The following is an 18,762-nucleotide window of genomic DNA, read 5'->3' as shown; positions in this document are numbered from 1 at the left end:
TTCCTCTGTAATCATACATTTTATTCGATGCAGTTAAAGACATTATTCTAAGAAGAGGTTTATGGGTTTACCACCCTGCCAAAGAGGTCCAAAGGTTAAGAACTAACCAAACTTCAACTTGCGCATCAGTGAATGATCATGGGTTGACAGTAGAGCGGTTTGGGCAGAAACTGAGGTAAAGATGTCCCTCTCTCTCAGGTCAGTGTCCCCAACTCCTGATTCCTTGACAGTCCAGCATAAGGCTTAGTCATCCGTGCTGAACCATGGGAACCTCACATGCCCCTCTGTGGCTCTCTGTCTGCCGGTGCCAGCCAGATAGGCTTACTCACCAGACCTGGATCCAGGGTCAGGCACTTTAGGCCTTTCAAGGCTGTCTAGGCAAGCCTCGAACCTGTGAGGGTGGCTCTGGAGGGCTCTGGAGAGATGGTAGAGGTGCCAGCTCTCTTCTAAATGCAGAATATGTGCCTTTGAGTGCCTTTGTGGCTAAGGACTATAGTAAGAGACTTTAGGCCTTCTGCATAAAAGGTAGAAACCTAAAGATACTAGCTAGCTATTGTGAGCACCTCCAGGAGTCTAGTATTGGTATTCAGATGTTCTTCTCTGTTTTTTAAATCAGCTGTGTGAGGTAGGCATTCATACTCAGTTTTGCAGGCAAACAAACTGAAGTCACACAGCTAGGTGGTAGCAAAATAGTGTTTCAGACCACAGAGTCCAGAGCCCATGTTCCGTCCGCTGTTTTATGCACCCACTGGTGTTCAGATTCTGAACTTTAAAGACAGGACAGAGAATGTGGTGGGCTGTTGTAAAGAATCTCCAATTTAAAGTGCTCATATTACAAACTCCCCCTGCAGGAACACCATAGAGTTTGCTGGGCCCTGGTCCCGCTTACCTGGCTACTGAGGGTCTCTGTTTTCCTTTGGGCTCCCCAGTTGGGTTAGAATGACCCACATAGGGCAACCTCCCACAGACTCATACCATCAGCCCCAGAACCAGCAGCCTCTATCCTCAGCACACCCCAGACTCCAACTGTGTGTGTTATAGGCTGATGGAGAATCCAGTCTGCTGGGATATGGTCAGCTACTACTTGAAGTGTCTAGAGAATGCCTGTGCCTTCAATCCCTAACCTCTCTGCTGATAACCCAAGATCAATCTTACTTCGGTTTTTAAAAAGGGAAATCTGTATAGCACTTGTTCTCTGAAGAGTTGCCCTTTAAGGCACATACAAATGCCTTGCTTGTAATATGCTAGGCTTCAGCAGCCAGTCGCCGTGATGGCTTAGTAAGAACTGGTACTGAGACATAAATGACTGTTGGAACTAAAAGAAACTCCTGTTAAAGCAGGGCTCAGACAGCTTTGCCAGCTCTTTCCAGTCTCTCAGGGTTGCTGATGAAGTATGAAATGGACACTCTCACAAATGCTTTGTGAGAGATTGCACTGTTACAGCATACTTCCTATTGGCATTTATGGAAAGGCAACTGCTTATATGCCCCAACAGCATTTACCCTCTAATCTTCATTGCACTCCCCCTTCCAAGCAGAGTTTAACCATAAAGTGGTTCCTAAAGCGGGGAATGCACAAAATAAGGGGCAGCATAATTTTAGAGCAAGTGAATGTTTAAGCAATCCACATACAATGCATGTCCTTTTTTGTTCATCCTCCCCCTACTCTTGCTTTTGTTTTAGGAAATGTATATTTTAAGGCAGATGCTGCATGTATGAAGTTGTTCTTAGGAAGTAGAGAAACACACTGTGGAGGGGCATATGAGGGGTGTTTAATGCTACAGGAATAAGCGCCGGCTCCATCCCCTGAGTGTAGGAGTGCGCTCACCCCGCCGAGGGTATGCACTGCCAGTGCAGTGGCCATCCTGGTCGCCGTTCAGAAGCACCTCCTGTAGAGGAAGAAAGGCCCATGTTCCTCGTACTCAAAGCGGTGGACCCACAGTGGTTGGAAACCCTGAAGTGAGGCCAGGATGGAGCCACCAGTCCACACGGCACTGTCTCTCTCAGGCAGCACGTTTACCTGCGGGGTGTCATTGGGACACAGGCTACTTAGCTCCTTCTGCAGACGGTTAGGGAAGCCACTGAGCATCGTGCTGCCCCCGCAGAGCAGGATGTTCCCCATGAGGTCCCGTTTGAGGGCGATGTCACACTTGTTAAGGCAGGACACGGTTTGGGTGTGGAGGCCCAGCTGCATGGACTTGATGAGAGATGGCTTGAAGAACATCTCCGAGCAGAGGAACCGTTCCTGGCACAGCTGAATCTCCTTCCCATCCGGCAGCACGTAGCGGATCGTATGCTCACTGAGAGGGACTTTCTTCTCCTCAGTGGGATCCAGGGCCACAAAGCAGCATTTCTTCTTGATGTCCTCCACAATGCCCATCTGGTCCTGGGTGAATTCTTTCCCCGCACTGTTCAGCAGGCCCAGCAGGTAGGCTGTCAGGTCAGAGCCCGCGTAGTCCAGCCTTCCGGTGATGCTGGGCAAAGGATAACCCTCGTAGATGGGGACCACGTAGGACACGCCATGGCCCACCTCCACCACCAGGCCGGAGGTCCTTCCATAGGAGTACATGGACAGGCGCGACTGGTAGGCGATGTGCATCGCAGGGGTGTTGAAGGCTTCAAACAGCATTTCAGCATATTTCTCTCTGTTGGTGTGTGGGCTCAGCGGTGGGTCTGAAACCAAGACTGCATGCTCCTCTGGGGCGATCTTCATCTCCTGTCGGAAGAGATATTCCCAGATATCCTGCACTGTATCCCAGTCCACGATGATGCCATGTCGCAGAGGGTTAACCAGCTTGAGATGAACGTTTGTGTTGTTGAGTTCCTGCCCCACGAATGTCTCCTTGCGATTATCCCCAGTCTTGGCGGTCTCCATGTAGGGCTTGCCCACCGTTGTTGAGATCTTGTGGGTGGGTCTTGGCAGGCCGGCAAAGCCACATTTACAGTAGCCAGTGCCCAGGTCCACAACCACTGCTTTGGTCACCTCCTGCTTGGGCCTCTCCTTGGCTGCCTTTGATTCAGTAGGTTCTTGTGGCTCTGAACTCATATGGCGAACCCACACGGCCCGCTTCGCTGGGCCATCCCTTAAAGAGGCAGTCTGGAGGGCCTGTGTCTGCAGGGGGGCCTGGTTACCCACCTTCTTGGCTGGCCCATCCCCCATGATTGCTGCCGGTGGAGCCCACATGTTGTCAAGAGCCGCACCACTCTTAGAAAGTTCTCAATCCCACTGGATTCAAGGCCTGAAAGGCCTACATCAGAGGATACCCTGAGAATTTTCCCAACAATGACATCACTAATTATGATGTAATCTGGTGACCTGGGCTTTCTAGATATTGCAAACCCTTATCCTGTGTTAGGGTACATTTGGGATATTGTTTTTGAAGTGGCTCCCTTTTTCCTAAATTTTGTTAACAAGACTGATTTATTCAATTAATTAATATTTCTTGAATGTCTGCTATAAACAAGGCAGCTGGGAATTCGTCAGTGAAAAAAACAGACAAAATCCCTTATTCTAGTTGGTGGGGGGTGGGGGTGACAGACAATAACCAAAATGAGCGTTAAGAGCAAAAGCAGGGTGGCAGTGCTAGTGTGGCCTGAGCAGGGCTTCCTGAGAGGGTGACATTTGAATGAAAACCTGCAGGAGGTGAGGGAGAGAGCCACATGTATGTCAGGGGAGCAGCAGGTGCAGAGGACTGGAGGCAGATGTGTGACTGAAGAGTTAGATCAGGGATCAGCAGGCTGCAGTCCAATCCAGTCCCCGGCTTGTTGGATAGGAATACAGCCGTGCTCATTCATGTACGTGTTGTCCGTGACTGCCTTTGCAGTACGACAGTAGAGCTGAGTCATGGCATTGAAGACTGTATTGCCCAAAAAGCTGAAAGAAAGTAAGTATTGACTGGCCCTTAAAAAGTTTGCCGACCTCTCGAGTTAGAGGAGGAGCAGGAAGAAAAGTGTGGCTGCCACGGAAGGAGTAAGGAAAAGTAGATGAGATGGGGTGGGGGAAGGTGAGCAGCTCATGGTAGGCCTCATAGGCCAACGCGAGGATCGTGGGTAAGGTCAGAAAGCACCAGAGGATTTGGCGCAGAGCACTGACACCATCTGATTTAGATGTTAGCAGGATCCTTTGCTGCTATGGTGACTATGTGAAGGGCACTAAGGGTGACACTTAGAACAACCTTAATGGGAATTATTTTTGGATATACATGTGTACACTTACTGTGCCTTCATCAGGGTCATTGGCTAGACAGTGAAATTAGACCCTACAAAAATCCCACTGACAACACTGAGGCTCGTAGGTAGGTGCATAGCTCACGCAAGGATATCCGACCAGGAGGAGCCAAGCTCTCCTGACTGGCTTCCTCCCCAGGATGTGCTGGGACACAGCTTGATGGGACCTAGCGTGCATCTCTTAGGCTGCTTGGCCGCCATCTTGCATGCCATTTCTGAAGCTGGACACGTTGGTGTGGATACCGGCCACACTCAGGGCAGAATCCAACCTTATGTTATGCCACACCTTAAACCTGATCCCAGCCCTTCATAAAGAGGCAGTCACCACAATAATGGGCTTTCTCCTTTAGAGAGGCTACGAGGGCTGCTCTCAGTTCCTTGTTGGGTATGAGAGAAGAAAAGGACCAAGTCCAGTCTCATGAGATTCGTGACTATCTGATGGGGGCAGCAAGGTGTCATCCCAAGGACAAAATCTCAGTTTCTTGCTTCATTGGTTAGTGGATGAGATAAATGGCATGGAATTTTAAAGGAAAAATAGGAAAGTACTTTCGATGCCTGGCTGCCTGAAAAACAGTTTAATTGCCTCTGCTGTTCAGGTGTTTGTATGGGCAACTCAGATTGTTTGACTTTATTTCAAAAGTGCTGTATATGGTAACCAAAGGCATATATAATTTAAAACCCTCCGTTTTTTTCTTCCCAAACCCTACTTGAATTTTGAGAAATCTATAGCTGCTTGGTGCCTTTTCACTAACCTGGACTCCTAGAAGAGCCTGTATTAGCTTCCTGTTTCTACTGTAACAAATTACCATGGATTTAGTGGCTTAAAGCAACTCACAGTTATTGTCTTACTATTTTGGAGGTCAGAAGTTCGTAATTCTTATTGGGCTACAGTTAACGTTCTTTCAGGGCTGTATTCCTTCTGGACGTGTAGGAGACAATACTTTCTCTTGCCTTCTCCAGCTCCCAGAGGCCACCTGTGTTCCTTGGTTCATAGTCCCTTCCTCCATCTTGGAAGACTCTCAGACTACAGCTGTCATTGTCACATCTGCTTCTCTGCCCTTGACCCTCCTGTATCCCCCATATAAAGACCCTTGTGATTACATTGGCCCCATCCAGGCCATACAGGATACTCTCCCCATCTCAGATTCCTTCATTTAATCACATCCACAGAATCCCTTTTGGCATGAAAGTTAATATAGTCACAGGTCCCAGGGATTAAGATATGGACACCTTTGAAGGACCCTTTCACCTGTCCGGTGCCTCCCTCTTTGCTAATACACTCCAAGCCTGACATGCTCTGACTCATTTGCTCTTCCTGGGCTGCCCAGGCTTGCCCATCTATCATCTGTCATTGCCCTTTCTGCATTTGTGTGTGGAAGAGGTGATGCTTTAGTGTAAGGCAGTTACTCTATCTATTCTGTAAGGTCCTTGAGCATAGGGATTCCCCTCACATTCTCTGAGCAAAAGCCAATGAAACACTTGCCCTCCTTTTACTTCACCTCTGAGTTTCACATGTTGGGTGCTCCTAATAAAAACTCTGTTTCCCCTAAGCTTCCTGTTACCCTCTGTGCCTCTTCTCTCCCTCTGTGGGTCATCACGTGGTTAGCGGTAATGACTGAAGAATGCAGAGACTGTTGACACCGTGCCCCAAACCTCCACTGCCTAGCACACAACCCCCATAATTGTCACCAGCTAAGGTCTGTGTGGACTCTCTGGGGTCCCTAGTGAGGTCCCTCTAGGGAGAGGCACCCTATATTGCTCAAAATATGTTGGGCCACATTTTCTAATGGGATCACACCTACTTTTAGTCCTCTGGCTCAAGACCAAAAAAACCTTGGGATGACCCCTTTTCGAACGCAACCCTGGGGTCCTCTTCTATAGTGGAGGGAGAGAACATGGAAAGGTGAGATTAAAGAACACACTTCTCCCTGAGGTGCATCCTGGCTCCTGGCTTTAGTTTTGGGACACTGCCCACCCTTGACCTTTGGAGGAGAGGTGGGCCAGGCCCCTGGAAATTTAGCAGCTATGGGGCGGGGCGGCGGGGAAGAAAATCCGGCATGGCGTTTCTTCTCATGAATCACCTGGAGTTTTTCTTAAAAATTACTGGAGCCCACCACAGCCTTTCCAACTCTTGAATATGCTGGAGAACCCCTGAGTCAGGAGCTCCCAATAAAGAAGATCCTTGCCAAACAGGCACTTTGAGCTGCTTTCTCACAACTCAGATCCCAGTGTGGACGCCCAGGTCCCAAGACTGTGCCCATTTCCCTCAGGTGGAAGGGAGAGGAGCCGTCTCCAGGGGAAGATGTGCTACTGAGCACACAAATCTGGATCCGGATGCTTCCCCTTCCACGTGCTCCAGCCCAGTGTCCCACAGCCTAGTGGCCTTTGGGCATCTCTAAGTCAGCATGCCCCAAATGGAGCTCATTCTCTCCCCTCACATGCCTTCCCCTCCTCCCCCTGCATTCCGTGTGTGTGTGTGTGTGTGTGTGTGATACCACCATCCACTTAGCAGCTCAAGGCAGAGACCTGGAGGCCATGGATACAGGTCAAATTGGTGAGGGGACATAGCAATACGGTAATCGTATTTAAACAGCATTTCAAGTAGTTTACCCAAAGTCATACAGATTATAAATAATAAATCTATGTTTGAATCTAGGTCTTCGGAGTCCAGTTCCTCAGTCTTCCATCTGCTCTGTACTGCCTTTCTGTAAGGCATGGACAAAAAGTAGGCTCTGGCAGTCCATGAACACTGCCTTTAAATAGCCTAAGAGTTGTCGTGGAAGAATTTGCTTGCCCCGTAGAACTTCAAGAGTAGACCCAAGACCAATTAATGGCTTCAGAGAGGTACACATGCCAATCCAGTGTGATGAAACGTTTATCACTCATGGCTGGCCAAAATAGGGTGAGCTGTCCATGTCAGACTACTGGATGGGATGTTCTAGAGGGAACTGGAGGGTCCAATCCTCAGCTTCTGTGATTTCATGATCCCACCACAGGGCATTTCTGGGTCATGATGTTCATAACTGTAACCCTTAGAAAGTTGTTACCCAAATAATATAGTTGAATGCTGCCATGTTCCAAGAAACAATTCAGCGGGCTGGGCATGGTGGCTCACACCTGTAATCCCAGCACTTTGGGAGGCCAAGGTGGGTGGATCACGAGATCAGGAGTTCAATACCAGCCTGGCCAACATGGTGAAACCCCGTCTGTACTAAAAATACAAAAATTAGCCAGGCGTGGTAGCAGGTGCCTGTAATCCCAGCTACTGGGGAGGCTGAGGCAGGAGAATCGCTTGAAACTGGAAGGCGGAGGTTGCAGTGAGCTGAGATCGTGCCACTGCATTCCAGACTGGGCGAAAGAGTGAAACTGTCTCAGAAACAAACAAACAAACAAAAATTCAGCAAACAAAAATCCCCACACATTCCTCATTAGTATTCTTACACGCTCCATGGCAGTATTTCTTAACTCTTTTTCCCCCATGCATGTTGCCTAATCAATTCCTCAGGCACCTCTGCTCATCTTAATTCTCCCAGAAAACTTCCTCAGGCGCAGTTGCCGCTCTTTCCCTTTTTCTCTTAACTCTTCACCACCAAAACCCTAATCTGCCTTTTTGATTTTTGGAGTGGGAGGGGGCAGCTTAAGTTGCAGGTTCCTCTGGCACTCTAGTGAATTTGTCCTTTCTGGATGACAAGCCATCTTTCTTTGCTCGGGTACAAGTAAGCGATTCATCCTTCTCTCTGCCTCACATCCCACATCACAGGAGCCCATGAGGGAAGCCCTCAAATGTCAGAGTAAGAGCTTGGATTAAAGTAAGGGATGGCTGGGGAAACAACAGATTGGATTCTATTCTGCTTTCTAAATTTCTCTAGAACCAGGCTCTTCCTTGCTTCCACACTCTCACAGCCCTAGGTCAGGCCACCTTCAAGTCTTATCAGAATTTCTCCAATGGCCTCGTTTCGGGTCTCAGCTTCTAGTCTTACCCCTCCCATCCATTCTCTACATTACAGCCAAATGCAGATCTTTCTAACATTTTTCTTTTTTTTTTTTTTTTTTTGAGACGGAGGCTCGCTCTGTCTCCCAGGCTGGAGTGCAGTGGTACGATCTCAGCTCACTGTAACCTCTGCCTCCTGGGTTCAAGCGATTCTCTGCCTCAGCCTCCCAAGTAACTGGGATTACAGGCACCTGCATGCCTGGCTAATTTTTGTACTTTTAGTAGAGATGGGGTTTCACCATCTTGGCCAGGCTGGTCTTAAACTCCTGACCTCGTGATCCACCCACCTCGGCCTCCCAAAGTGCTCGTGGAATTACAGGCGTGAGCCACCGCACCCGGCCCTTTCTAACATTTTTCTAGAGGGCAAATCTGATCATTCTCCTGCTTAAAGTCTTCATAGTTTTCCTGGCTCTCCTCAATTTAGTCTAAACCTACTCCTGCCATTTGATGCCCTTTCTATTTGGCTCTGTGACTTCTCTAGCTTCATCTGTTTTTCCAAACACTTTCACTGTGGGAAGTTCTTCACCGTGCCTCCATCTGAGCCTTTGCTCAAGCTGTGCTCTCTGCCTGGGATGTCTTCCCCTCCTCCTAACTACTTAACAAATACCTACACCTCTTCCAGGATTCACCTTAAGCATCACCTCCTCTCTAGAGCACCTTCTGACTGCCTGTCTCAAATGAGTTCTCCAAGTAGACTTCTTCCTGCAAACCCATCGGCACCCATTCCATTTTCTTGTCTAGACTGGGCACTGCTGGTGGCCTGGGTTTTTATCATCTATCACTGGAAGGCTGCACTGGGCGGGACCTACTATATACTGCAGTAAATGTGGAATGAAGGGAGGAAAGAACTCTTGGGGCCGTTAAGGAGGCCTGGTGCATTGGAGTCTGATGAATTTGGGTTAAGATACAAACACCCCAAGTGCTGTTTGCTCTTGGGCAAGTCCTTAGAATTCTAAGCCTCATTTCCTTAGCTCTGCCTACCTGCAGAACACCACAAGTGAAGCACCTAGTACAGTGCCTGCCTTACTGAAGGGGCTCAAATATTTAGGCCCTCTTCACCAAGAAGCAGAAGAGGAAAGGTGTCCAGTAGTGAACAGGTTAGGCATGGAAATGCAAGAGGGCTGAGCAGAAACCTCTGAGACCCCAGTGTGCTTGGATTTCTAAAACTGCCGGCCGCCTGCTCTGTCCTGGAGCAAACTTGAGTTAGAGAGATGGGGGTGACACACCAAGAGCCGGCCAAAGCCAGGCCCTCCCCCGCTGCCTGAATGGACCAGCCCCGAATGACATCACAATCCCGGGTGGTTGTCATGGCACTGCTGGAGGTGGGGAATCTCATTTCTCCCCAGGGAGCTCTAGGCTGTGGATGTGAGAAGGGGAGCAAGGGAGGCAGATGGCGACAAGGAACAGCCCCATGCCCCTGGGCACGGCTCAGGGTGACCCTGGAGAGGCAGGAACACGGCCCGGACCTGACGCCGGCCTCCAGGACACAGGTGCAGCCACTCAGCTCAAGATGAAGCCCAGGAAGGTGCACAAGATCAAGGCGGTCATCATCGACCTGGGCTCCCAGTACTGCAAGTGCGGCTACGCGGGAGAGCCGAGGCCCACCTACTTCATCTCCTCCACCGTGGGCAAACGCTGCCCCGAGGCGGCCGACGCTGGCGACACCCGCAAGGGGACCTTAGTGGGCCATGAGCTGCTCAACACGGAGGCACCTCTCAAGCTGGTGAACCCGCTGAAGCACGGCATCGTGGTGGACTGGGACTGCGTGCAGGACATCTGGGAGTACATCTTCCGCACGGCCATGAAGATCCTCCCCGAGGAGCACGCTGTGCTGGTCTCCGACCCTCCGCTCAGCCCCAGCAGCAACCGGGAGAAGTACGCGGAGCTCATGTTTGAGACCTTCGGCATCCCAGCCATGCACGTGACGTCCCAGTCGTTGCTGTCCATCTACTCCTACGGCAAGACCTCCGGGCTGGTGGTGGAGAGCGGGCACGGCGTCTCGCACGTGGTGCCCATCTCCGAGGGCGACGTGCTGCCAGGCCTGACCAGCCGCGCCGACTATGCTGGGAGTGACCTCACCAACTACCTGATGCAGCTGCTCAACAAGGCGGGCCACGCATTCACGGACGACCACCTGCACATCATAGAGCACATCAAGAAGAAGTGCTGCTATGCGGCCTTCCTGCCCGAGGAGGAGCTGGGCCTGGTCCCGGAGGAGCTGCGCGTGGACTACGAGCTCCCAGACGGCAAACTCATCACCATTGGCCAGGAGCGCTTCCGCTGCTCTGAGATGCTCTTCCAGCCCTCTCTGGCAGGCAGCACCCAGCCGGGCCTCCCGGAGCTCACGGCTGCCTGCCTGGGCCGCTGCCAGGACACGGGCTTCAAGGAGGAGATGGCCGCCAACGTGCTGCTGTGTGGCGGCTGCACCATGCTGGATGGCTTCCCCGAGCGCTTCCAGAGGGAGCTGAGCCTCCTCTGCCCCGGGGACAGCCCTGCAGTGGCTGCCGCTCCTGAGAGGAAGACCTCCGTGTGGACCGGCGGCTCCATCCTGGCCTCCCTGCAGGCCTTCCAACAGCTCTGGGTCAGCAAGGAAGAGTTTCAGGAGCGGGGCAGCATGGCCATCTACAGCAAGTGCTGAGCCTCGGCATCTCCACAGACAAGGCCTCCAGCACAGGTGGCCACAGGCCACTCTATACACGTTTACAGAATTTCTCATAAAGCTTTCCTCTGAAATGGCTCTTGTCTAGTCTGGGTTTCTTGCTTCAATCTGATAGCAGAGGGTCGGGGGGAGTCGGGCTTAGAAGTGGCAGCACCTTTTGCACTGGAGGTGGGGGCTGTAAGGAAGGGGGCTACCATACTGATCCCACCCCCTCTGCCTGCCTCATGATAGTGACATCATCTCAGGGCCTAGAAAGTGGCCTCCTGTTTTATTAGTACCTCCAGGTTCAAAACCTGATCCAAAGACACTCATCGCTCACTCAACTAAGGGGGTTGGCTCCGATGAGGGCACTAGCCTGGGTCACCTAGCGGTAGGTTGGAGGAGATGCACAGCTGGGTGTCCGACTCCAGTCTCCTGTTTCTGCTGCTCACAAGTGCTCCCAACCTTAACACTGCTTGATCACTCCGGGTTCCCTAACCTCCCCCTAGTGCCTGTCACCCTCAATGTGGGAGCCCACACTGTGCCAGTGCATCTCCTGAGTGTGAAGCGCCATTTCTACCCATCTGTGGGCGTACCCCTTTCAACCGCAGCCAAAATTGCAGCTATTTTTCCAGAGTCACAAAGCAGAGCCGCTGATCCCAGAGGATGTCAGAGGAACCAGGAGGTCCTTTAGAAATTGGGTCCTCTCCCTGCTATAGGGATGGGGAAACTGGGCTGGGTGTGGTGACTCACGCCTATAATCCCAGCACTCTGGGAAGCCGAGGCTGGTGGATCACCTAAGGTCAGGAGTTCGAGACCAGCCTGGCTAACATGGTGAAACCCTGTCTCTACAAAAAATACAAAAATTAGCTGGGCATGGTGGTAGGTACCTGTAATCCCAGCTTCCCCAGGAGGCTGAGCAGGGAGAATCACTTGATCCCAGGAGGCAGAGGTTGCAGTGAGCTGAGATTGCATCATTGCACTACAGCCTGAGCGACAGAGCAAGACTCCATGTCCAAAAAGAAAAAAAAAAAAAAAAAAAGAGATAGGTAAACTGAGACCAGAGACGAGAGGGCCAGCCTAATGCCAGTGGTTGAGCCCAGGTCTCCTGATCCACATCAAGATTATTCCCAGAAGGGTATAAACATTGTTCTTAATGGTTAGTCAGCAACCCAAAGCTCTTACCATGCATGTACTGTGGGTCAGGCCCAGTGCTGGGGACTGCGAAATGACCAGAACACAGTCTCTACCCTTGGCAATCACACACAGCTAAAGGACAACCACACTGGTAGGGAGGCAAGGTCTGAGCTAAGTGTTCACGGTGGTGAGAAGGTAGTGGTGATGCATTGGAATGTTGTAAGTGGAGAATTTGCTGGGCATGGTGGCCACTTATTGGCTTTAGGGCTGAGGGAGAGGCTGTGGAGGATTGTGAGATTTTAGCTGGTGACTAACTGCCTACTTAGAAGAGTGGGTTCCTGCCCCCTTCCCTACCCTCACCTTCCAATGGAGTTCATGACCCATTTGGTGCCATCTATGGGATCAGACATCCATGAGCTGCATAGTCTTGGATGGGCTGAGACTTAAATATCCCTGAGTCACCTCTTACCTTAAGCAAAGGGTCTTGATTTGGGGCACCCCATGAGGCTGCCTCTGTCCTGGGCCCAGTGCTGGGGGCTGCAGACTTGGGCGAGAACCAGACACAGTCATTATCACCCAAGGCCCTGCTCTTTAGTCCTTCCCCATTGTCCAGAATTGGGCATCTAGCCTGGAGTTTGAATACCCCTTGTCAAACAGGGCATTGACCTGTAGAGGGATGTTGCAGACTGGAGGCCTGGAGGCTGAAGGTGGCCAATAGACATGTTTCATGTGGCCATCACAGTGTATAAGTGTTTTCTTGAATGTGAATTTTTTTCCGTGGGGCTGCATTTTCGAGGTTGCCAACGTCCCTGCCACACTGATGTCTTCATATATACTTGCTGCTTCAACACAACTTCTTCCTTAGCATTAGTTTCTGTTGCTTGTAACCCAAGTGATTGTAAAAAGCCTGATGAAATACAGAGAGGGAAGCTGAGGCTTACAGAGGGAAAGTGATGTACCCCAAATCACACAAGCAGTAAGTGCTACGTGTGAACTCCACTCCCTCCTTATCTTCTCTCCTCACTCCACACATCCTCAGCAACTTCTCCTGTCTCTAGTCACTGCTTCAGTCCCTCCACCACCTGCATCCCTCATGTGGCAGGGGCTGTAAAAACACTAATTGCTAGATCCCTGACATGAACTTATTTAAGCTAACCAGAGGATTCAGCAGATTTATTTTTGGTGGAAAGACACGGATCAGTGACTTCCATCTTAAGATGACCCCCTGACCCTGTGTGTTTATCTCCCCTCCCTTCTCAGATTCCATGGAGTCATAGTAGAGAATACAAATGCATAAGATCAGTGCAAATGAAGAGAATGGTAGGGGAACTACAGGGACTAGAGATTTCTACCTGATTCTGGAAGAAAGAGAGTGGAGGTGGGAACCAAGGAAAGAAGCAAGGGTAGGAATTTCCTATCCTGCAGAATGGGCAGGAATTTGCAACTTGGAAATGCCAGGCAGGAAAGACTTAGGTGTGAAGTGTGTGAGAGTGGGAACGGGCTGAGGAGGGGTGATGCCCGTGGTCTCTATCTGAAGAATTGTGGTTTTCCATGCTCACAGGTAGAGAGAGGGGTGAGCACACTGGCTGCCTCTACAGGTATGTTTCTTAGGAAGAAAGAAGTTGAATTCTCTCTCTAAAGGTGGTGCTGGTATAGAAAAAGGAGGGAAGTGTGTGAAGAACAGACCAGGAGCCCCACCTGCACCCACTTGTCCCTTCTCCAGACCAGGAATCACACTTGGGACTAGCTCATATTCCCGAGGTAGAATAGTTGATGCCTCCAACTTTCCTGTTATCCCTTTCCACAACTCCTGGTTTCTGCATGGGCATCAGATGTGGCCCGGGACTGACTTCCCTTCCAGCACCGAGGGCAAAGCATGTGATTTAGGCTCAGCCAATTAGAGCATCCATCTCCTTGGCCATAATGATTGGTTCTGGGTGAACATGCGATCTCAGTAGAGTGAGTCCTGGAGAGTGAATCCTATGCTTTTTGCTTGGAAGCTTGATGTGAAGTTGAGGGGTGTGTCCTAGCACTGCTGTGGCATTTCTTACTAGGAAAGAAGCCAGCTTGAAGCTGACCCACCAAGGATTGTGGAGATCAGAGAAACAATGCTGGTGCCCTGGGGACAAAGTGAGCCTCTGAATCAAACCATGCCTAGAGTTTGAACCCACTCCCAGGTATTTCAGTTCTGTGAGCCATGCATTCAACTTCATCATTCATGTCCCTTAGGGTTGCGTGTCTGTTACTTGCAACTGAGAGCGTTCTAGCTGCGTCAATTTCCTTCTCAACAACAGCATTCCTCTGGAGCAGGTTTGCATGGAGAAGAGACTGGGGTTGGAGAGGCCTCTTTTAATTGAAATATTAAGACCAACAATTCATTTTTTCCTTACAAAAAAACTACATAAGAAGAATTTTTATCAAGGTACCAGAGGATATTAGATAACATACTACACTGAAGGGCAGAGACCAGAGTGTCTGTTGACGGTTCTCTTATATATTCACTTCTTAGATATTTGTCCCTAAGATTAGACTCAGAGCTTCCTGAGGGCAGGAACTGTGCTTCTCTCATTTTAGTTTTCTCAGAGTCCGGTGCAGAGCATGGCACAGAGTTGGTGCTTAGTACATTAAGTGAACTCATTTATTCCCAGTCTGTGAGGTGGACATTACAGTATTTCCCCCCATTTTACAGGTGAGGACACTGAGGCTTGGAGAGGTTAGGAATCTTGTGCAAGGTCACCCATCTGGTAAACCAAAGTCTTGTGCTAAATCAAAGTTTTGAGATTCCACAATGCCTTTTTGCCCTTTTCTCTTACTTTTCTGAAAATTATCAATCTCTTTTCCAAGAAGAAAAATTTACATATAAAAATTGCTTTCAAATCATGTACAACAAATTTGATGTAATTTCATAGTCATTATCCTGAGGTTTCAAAGTTAAAAATGCCAATCTTTTAGCAAAGAAGAGATTTGTCTTGCTGGAACCTTCCAGAGACATAAGCATTAGAGTGACATCAAGTGGTGAAGTCCTACCACTTCCACACAGCAAGAGGCTTGTTTTCCTCACTGTCCAGGCAGTCTGATCTCTCTCCCTCAAATGTTTGTTACCAACTTTGCTGTAAGAGTTATTTGCCCAAGGTCTTTTTCTTTTTATTTTCTTCTCTTTTTTTTTGAGACGGAGTTTTGCTCTTGTTGCCCAGGATGGAGTGTGATGGTACAGACTCAGCTCATACAACCTCTGCCTCCCCGGTTCAAGCAATTCTCCTGCCTCAGCCTCCTGAGTAGCTGGGATTACAGGCACCCACCATGCCCAGCTAATTTTTGTATTTTTAGAAGAGATGGGGTTTCACCATGTTGGCCAGGCTGATCTCGAACTCCTGACCTCAGGTGATCTGCCCGCCTTGGCCTCCAAAAGTTCTGGGATTACAGGCATGGGCCACTGCGCCTGGCCCCAAGGTCTTTTTAAGAAATGAACTTTATAGCCCAGGCACAGTGGCTCACGCCTGTAATCCCAGCCACGTGGAACTGTAAGTCCAGTTAAACCTCTTTCCTATGTAAATTTTCCAGTCTCAGATATGTCTTTATCAGCAGCACGAAAACGGACTAATACAGTAAATTGCTGAAAAGATACCCAAAAATGTGGAAGCAACTTCAGAACTCGGTAACGGGCAGAGATTGGAACAGCTTGGAGGGCTCAGAAGAAGACAGGAAAATGTGGGAAAGTTTGGGACTTCCTATAGACTTGTTGAATGGCTTTGCCCAAAATGCTGATAGCAATATGAACAATAAAATCCAGGCTGAGGCGGTCTCAGATGGAGATGAGGAACTTGTTGGGAATTGGAGCAAAGGTGACTCTTGTTATGTTCTAGCAAAAAGACTGGTGGTATTTTGCCCCTGCTCTAGAGATTTGTGGAACTTTGAACTTGAGAGAGATGATTTAGGGTATCTGGAGAAAGAAATTTCTAAGCAGCAAAGCATTCAAGAGCTAACTTGGGTGCTGTTAAAGGCATTCAGTTTGTTGTTGTTGTTGTTGTTTGAGACAGAATCTTGCTCTGTCACCCAGGCTGGAGTGCAGTGGCGCTATCTTGGCTCACTGCAACCTCTGCCTCCCAGGTTCAAGCAATTCTTCTGCCTCAGCTTTCTGAGCAGCTGGGACTATAGGTATGTGCCAGCTAATTTTTGTATTTTTAGTAGAGACAGGGTTTCACCACATTGGCCAGGCTGTTCTTGAACTCCTGACCTCATGATCCACCCACTTTGGCCTCCCAAAGTGCTGGGATTACAGACATAAGCCACCATGCCCAGCCAGCATTCAGTTTTATAAGGGAAGCAGAGCATAAAACTTTAAAAATTTGCAGCCTGACTATGCAATAGTAAAGAAAAACCCATTTTCTGGGAAGAAATTCAAGCTGGCTGCAGAAACTTGCATAAATAGGAAGGAGCATAATGTTAATCCCCCAGATCATGGGGAAAATATCTCCAGGCCATGTCAAAGAACTTCCTGGCAGCCACTCCCATCACAGGCCCAGAGGCCCAGGAGGAAAAAGTGGTTTCATGGGCTAGGCCCAGGGTCCCCATACTGTGTGCAGTCTAGGGACTTGGTGTCCTGTGTTCCAGCCACTCCAGCTGTGGCTGAAAGGGGCTAATGTGCAGCTTGGGCTGTGGCTTCAGAGGATGGAAGCCTCAAGCCTTGGCAGCTTCCATGTGGTGTTGAGCCTGTGGGTGCACAGAAGTCAAGAATTGAGGTTTGGGGGCCTCCACCTAGATTTCAGAAGATGTATGGAAACGCCTGAATGCCCAGGCAGAAGTTTGCTGCAGGTGCAGGGCCTTCATGGAGAACCTCTGCTAGGGCAGGGCAGAAAGGAAATGTTAGGTCAGAGTCCCCACAGAGAGTCCCTTCTGGGGCACTGCCTAGTGTAGCTGTGAGAAAAGGGCCACTGTCCTCCAGACCCCAGAATGGTAGATCCACCAATGGCTTGCACCGTGTGCCTGGAAAAGCTGTAGACACTCAACGACAGCCTGTGAAAGCAGCCAGGAGGGAGGCTGTACCATGCAAAGCCACAGGGATGGAGCTGCCCAAGACCGTGGGAACCCACTTCTTGCATCAGCACACAATGGATATGAGACCTGGAGTCAAAGGAGATCATTTTGGAGCTTTAAAATTTTACTGACTTGCTGGATTTCAGACTTGCATGGGCCCCATAACCCCTTTGTTTTGGCCAATTTCTCCCATTTGGAACAGCTGTATTTACCCAGTACTTGTACCCCCATTGTATCTAGGAAGTAACTAGTTTGCTTTTGATTTTACAGGTTCATAGGTGGAAGGGACTTGCCTTGTCTCAGGTGAGACTTTGGACTGTGGACATTAGGGTTAATGGTGAAATGAGTTAAGATTTTGGGGGACTGTTGGGAAGGCATGACTGGTTTTGAAATGTGAGGACACGAGATGTGGAGGGGCCAGGGATGGAATGATATGGTTTGGCTGTGTACCCACCGAAATCTCAATTTGAATTGTATCTCCCAGAATTCCCATGTGTTGTGGGAGAGACCCAGGGGGAGGTAATTGAATCATGGGGGCTGGTCTTTCCCATACTATTCTCGTGATAGTGAATAAATCCCACAAGATCTGATGGATTTATCAGGGGTTTCTGCTTTTGCTTCTTCCTCATTCTCTCTTGCCACTGCCATGTGAGAAGTGCCTTTCATTCTCTGCCATGACTGTGAGACCTTCCCCAGCCACATGGAACTGTAAGTCCAGTTAAACCTCTTTCTTTTGTAAATTGCCCACTCTTGGGTTTGTCTTTATCAGCAGCATGAAAACGGACTAGTACTAAAGTCTATTAATTTTTTTAAATGAAACTAAAAAAAAAAAAAAAGAAAGACAATCTACAGAGGCCGGGCATGGTGGCTCATGCCTGTAATCCCGACAGTTTGGGAGGCCGAGGTGGGCGGATCACCTGAGGTCGGGAGTTTGAGACCAGCCTGGCCAACATGGAGAAACTCTGTCTCTACTAAAAATACAAAATTAGCTGGGCATGGTGGTGCATGCCTGTAATCCCAGCTACTGGGGAGGCTGAGGTAGGAGAATTGCTTGAACCCAGGAGGCAGAGTTTGCAGTGAGCAGAGATTGGGCCATTGCACTCCAGCCTGGACAAGAGTGGAACTCTGTCTCAAAAAAAAAAAAAAAAAAAATGAAGCTAAAAAAAACACAAAACAATCTACAGACTGAGCGAAAATACTTGTAAACTATATATGTTAACTATATCCAGCAAAGGACAAGTATATAGAATTTTTAAAGACCCCTCAAAACTAACAGTTTAAAAAATCCAATTAAAAAAATGAGCATAAGACATGACAGACATTTCACTAAAAAAGATATGTAGTTGGCAGTTAAGCACATGAAAAGAATGTTCAACATCATTAGCCATGGAAAGGCAAGTTAAAACCATGATGAGACCTTACTATCCATCTATCAGAATGGGAAAAAAAGAAAAAACCACCAAAGCTGGCGAAGATGAAGATGAGGAGAAACTGGGTCACTCATACATTGCTGGTGGGAATGTAAAATGGTACAGTTATTGTGGAAAACAGTTTGACAATTTCTGTAAAAATGAAACATGCAGCTACCATACTACCCAGAAGTTGCACTTGCACATTTGTCCCAGAGAAATGAAAACTTAACTATCTTGACACAAAACCTGTACACAAGTGTTTGTAACAGCTTTGTTCATAGCAGCCAGAAACTAGATACAACTCAGATATCTTTCAGTGGGTGA

The 18,762-nt window shown here is 49.0% G+C and overlaps 2 protein-coding genes across 2 annotated transcripts; one reads left to right on the top strand and one right to left on the bottom strand.

Moving 5' to 3' along the window:
• Positions 1-1,749: 1,749 nt before the first annotated feature.
• ACTL7A (actin like 7A) lies at positions 1,750-4,252 on the bottom strand. The gene has a single exon (XM_054500321.2). It carries the CDS (start codon positions 3,181-3,183, stop codon positions 1,876-1,878), a length of 1,308 nt encoding a protein of 435 aa, XP_054356296.1. The 5' UTR covers positions 3,184-4,252; the 3' UTR covers positions 1,750-1,875.
• Positions 4,253-9,202: 4,950 nt separating this feature from the next.
• ACTL7B (actin like 7B) lies at positions 9,203-10,954 on the top strand. The gene has a single exon (XM_054500320.1). It carries the CDS (start codon positions 9,608-9,610, stop codon positions 10,853-10,855), a length of 1,248 nt encoding a protein of 415 aa, XP_054356295.1. The 5' UTR covers positions 9,203-9,607; the 3' UTR covers positions 10,856-10,954.
• The last annotated feature ends 7,808 nt before the right edge of the window (positions 10,955-18,762 follow it).

Source organism: Pongo pygmaeus, chromosome 13 (genome assembly GCF_028885625.2).
Source record: "Pongo pygmaeus isolate AG05252 chromosome 13, NHGRI_mPonPyg2-v2.0_pri, whole genome shotgun sequence".
Taxonomy (NCBI): domain Eukaryota; kingdom Metazoa; phylum Chordata; class Mammalia; order Primates; family Hominidae; genus Pongo; species Pongo pygmaeus.
This window is presented reverse-complemented; position numbering and strand designations above follow the sequence as displayed.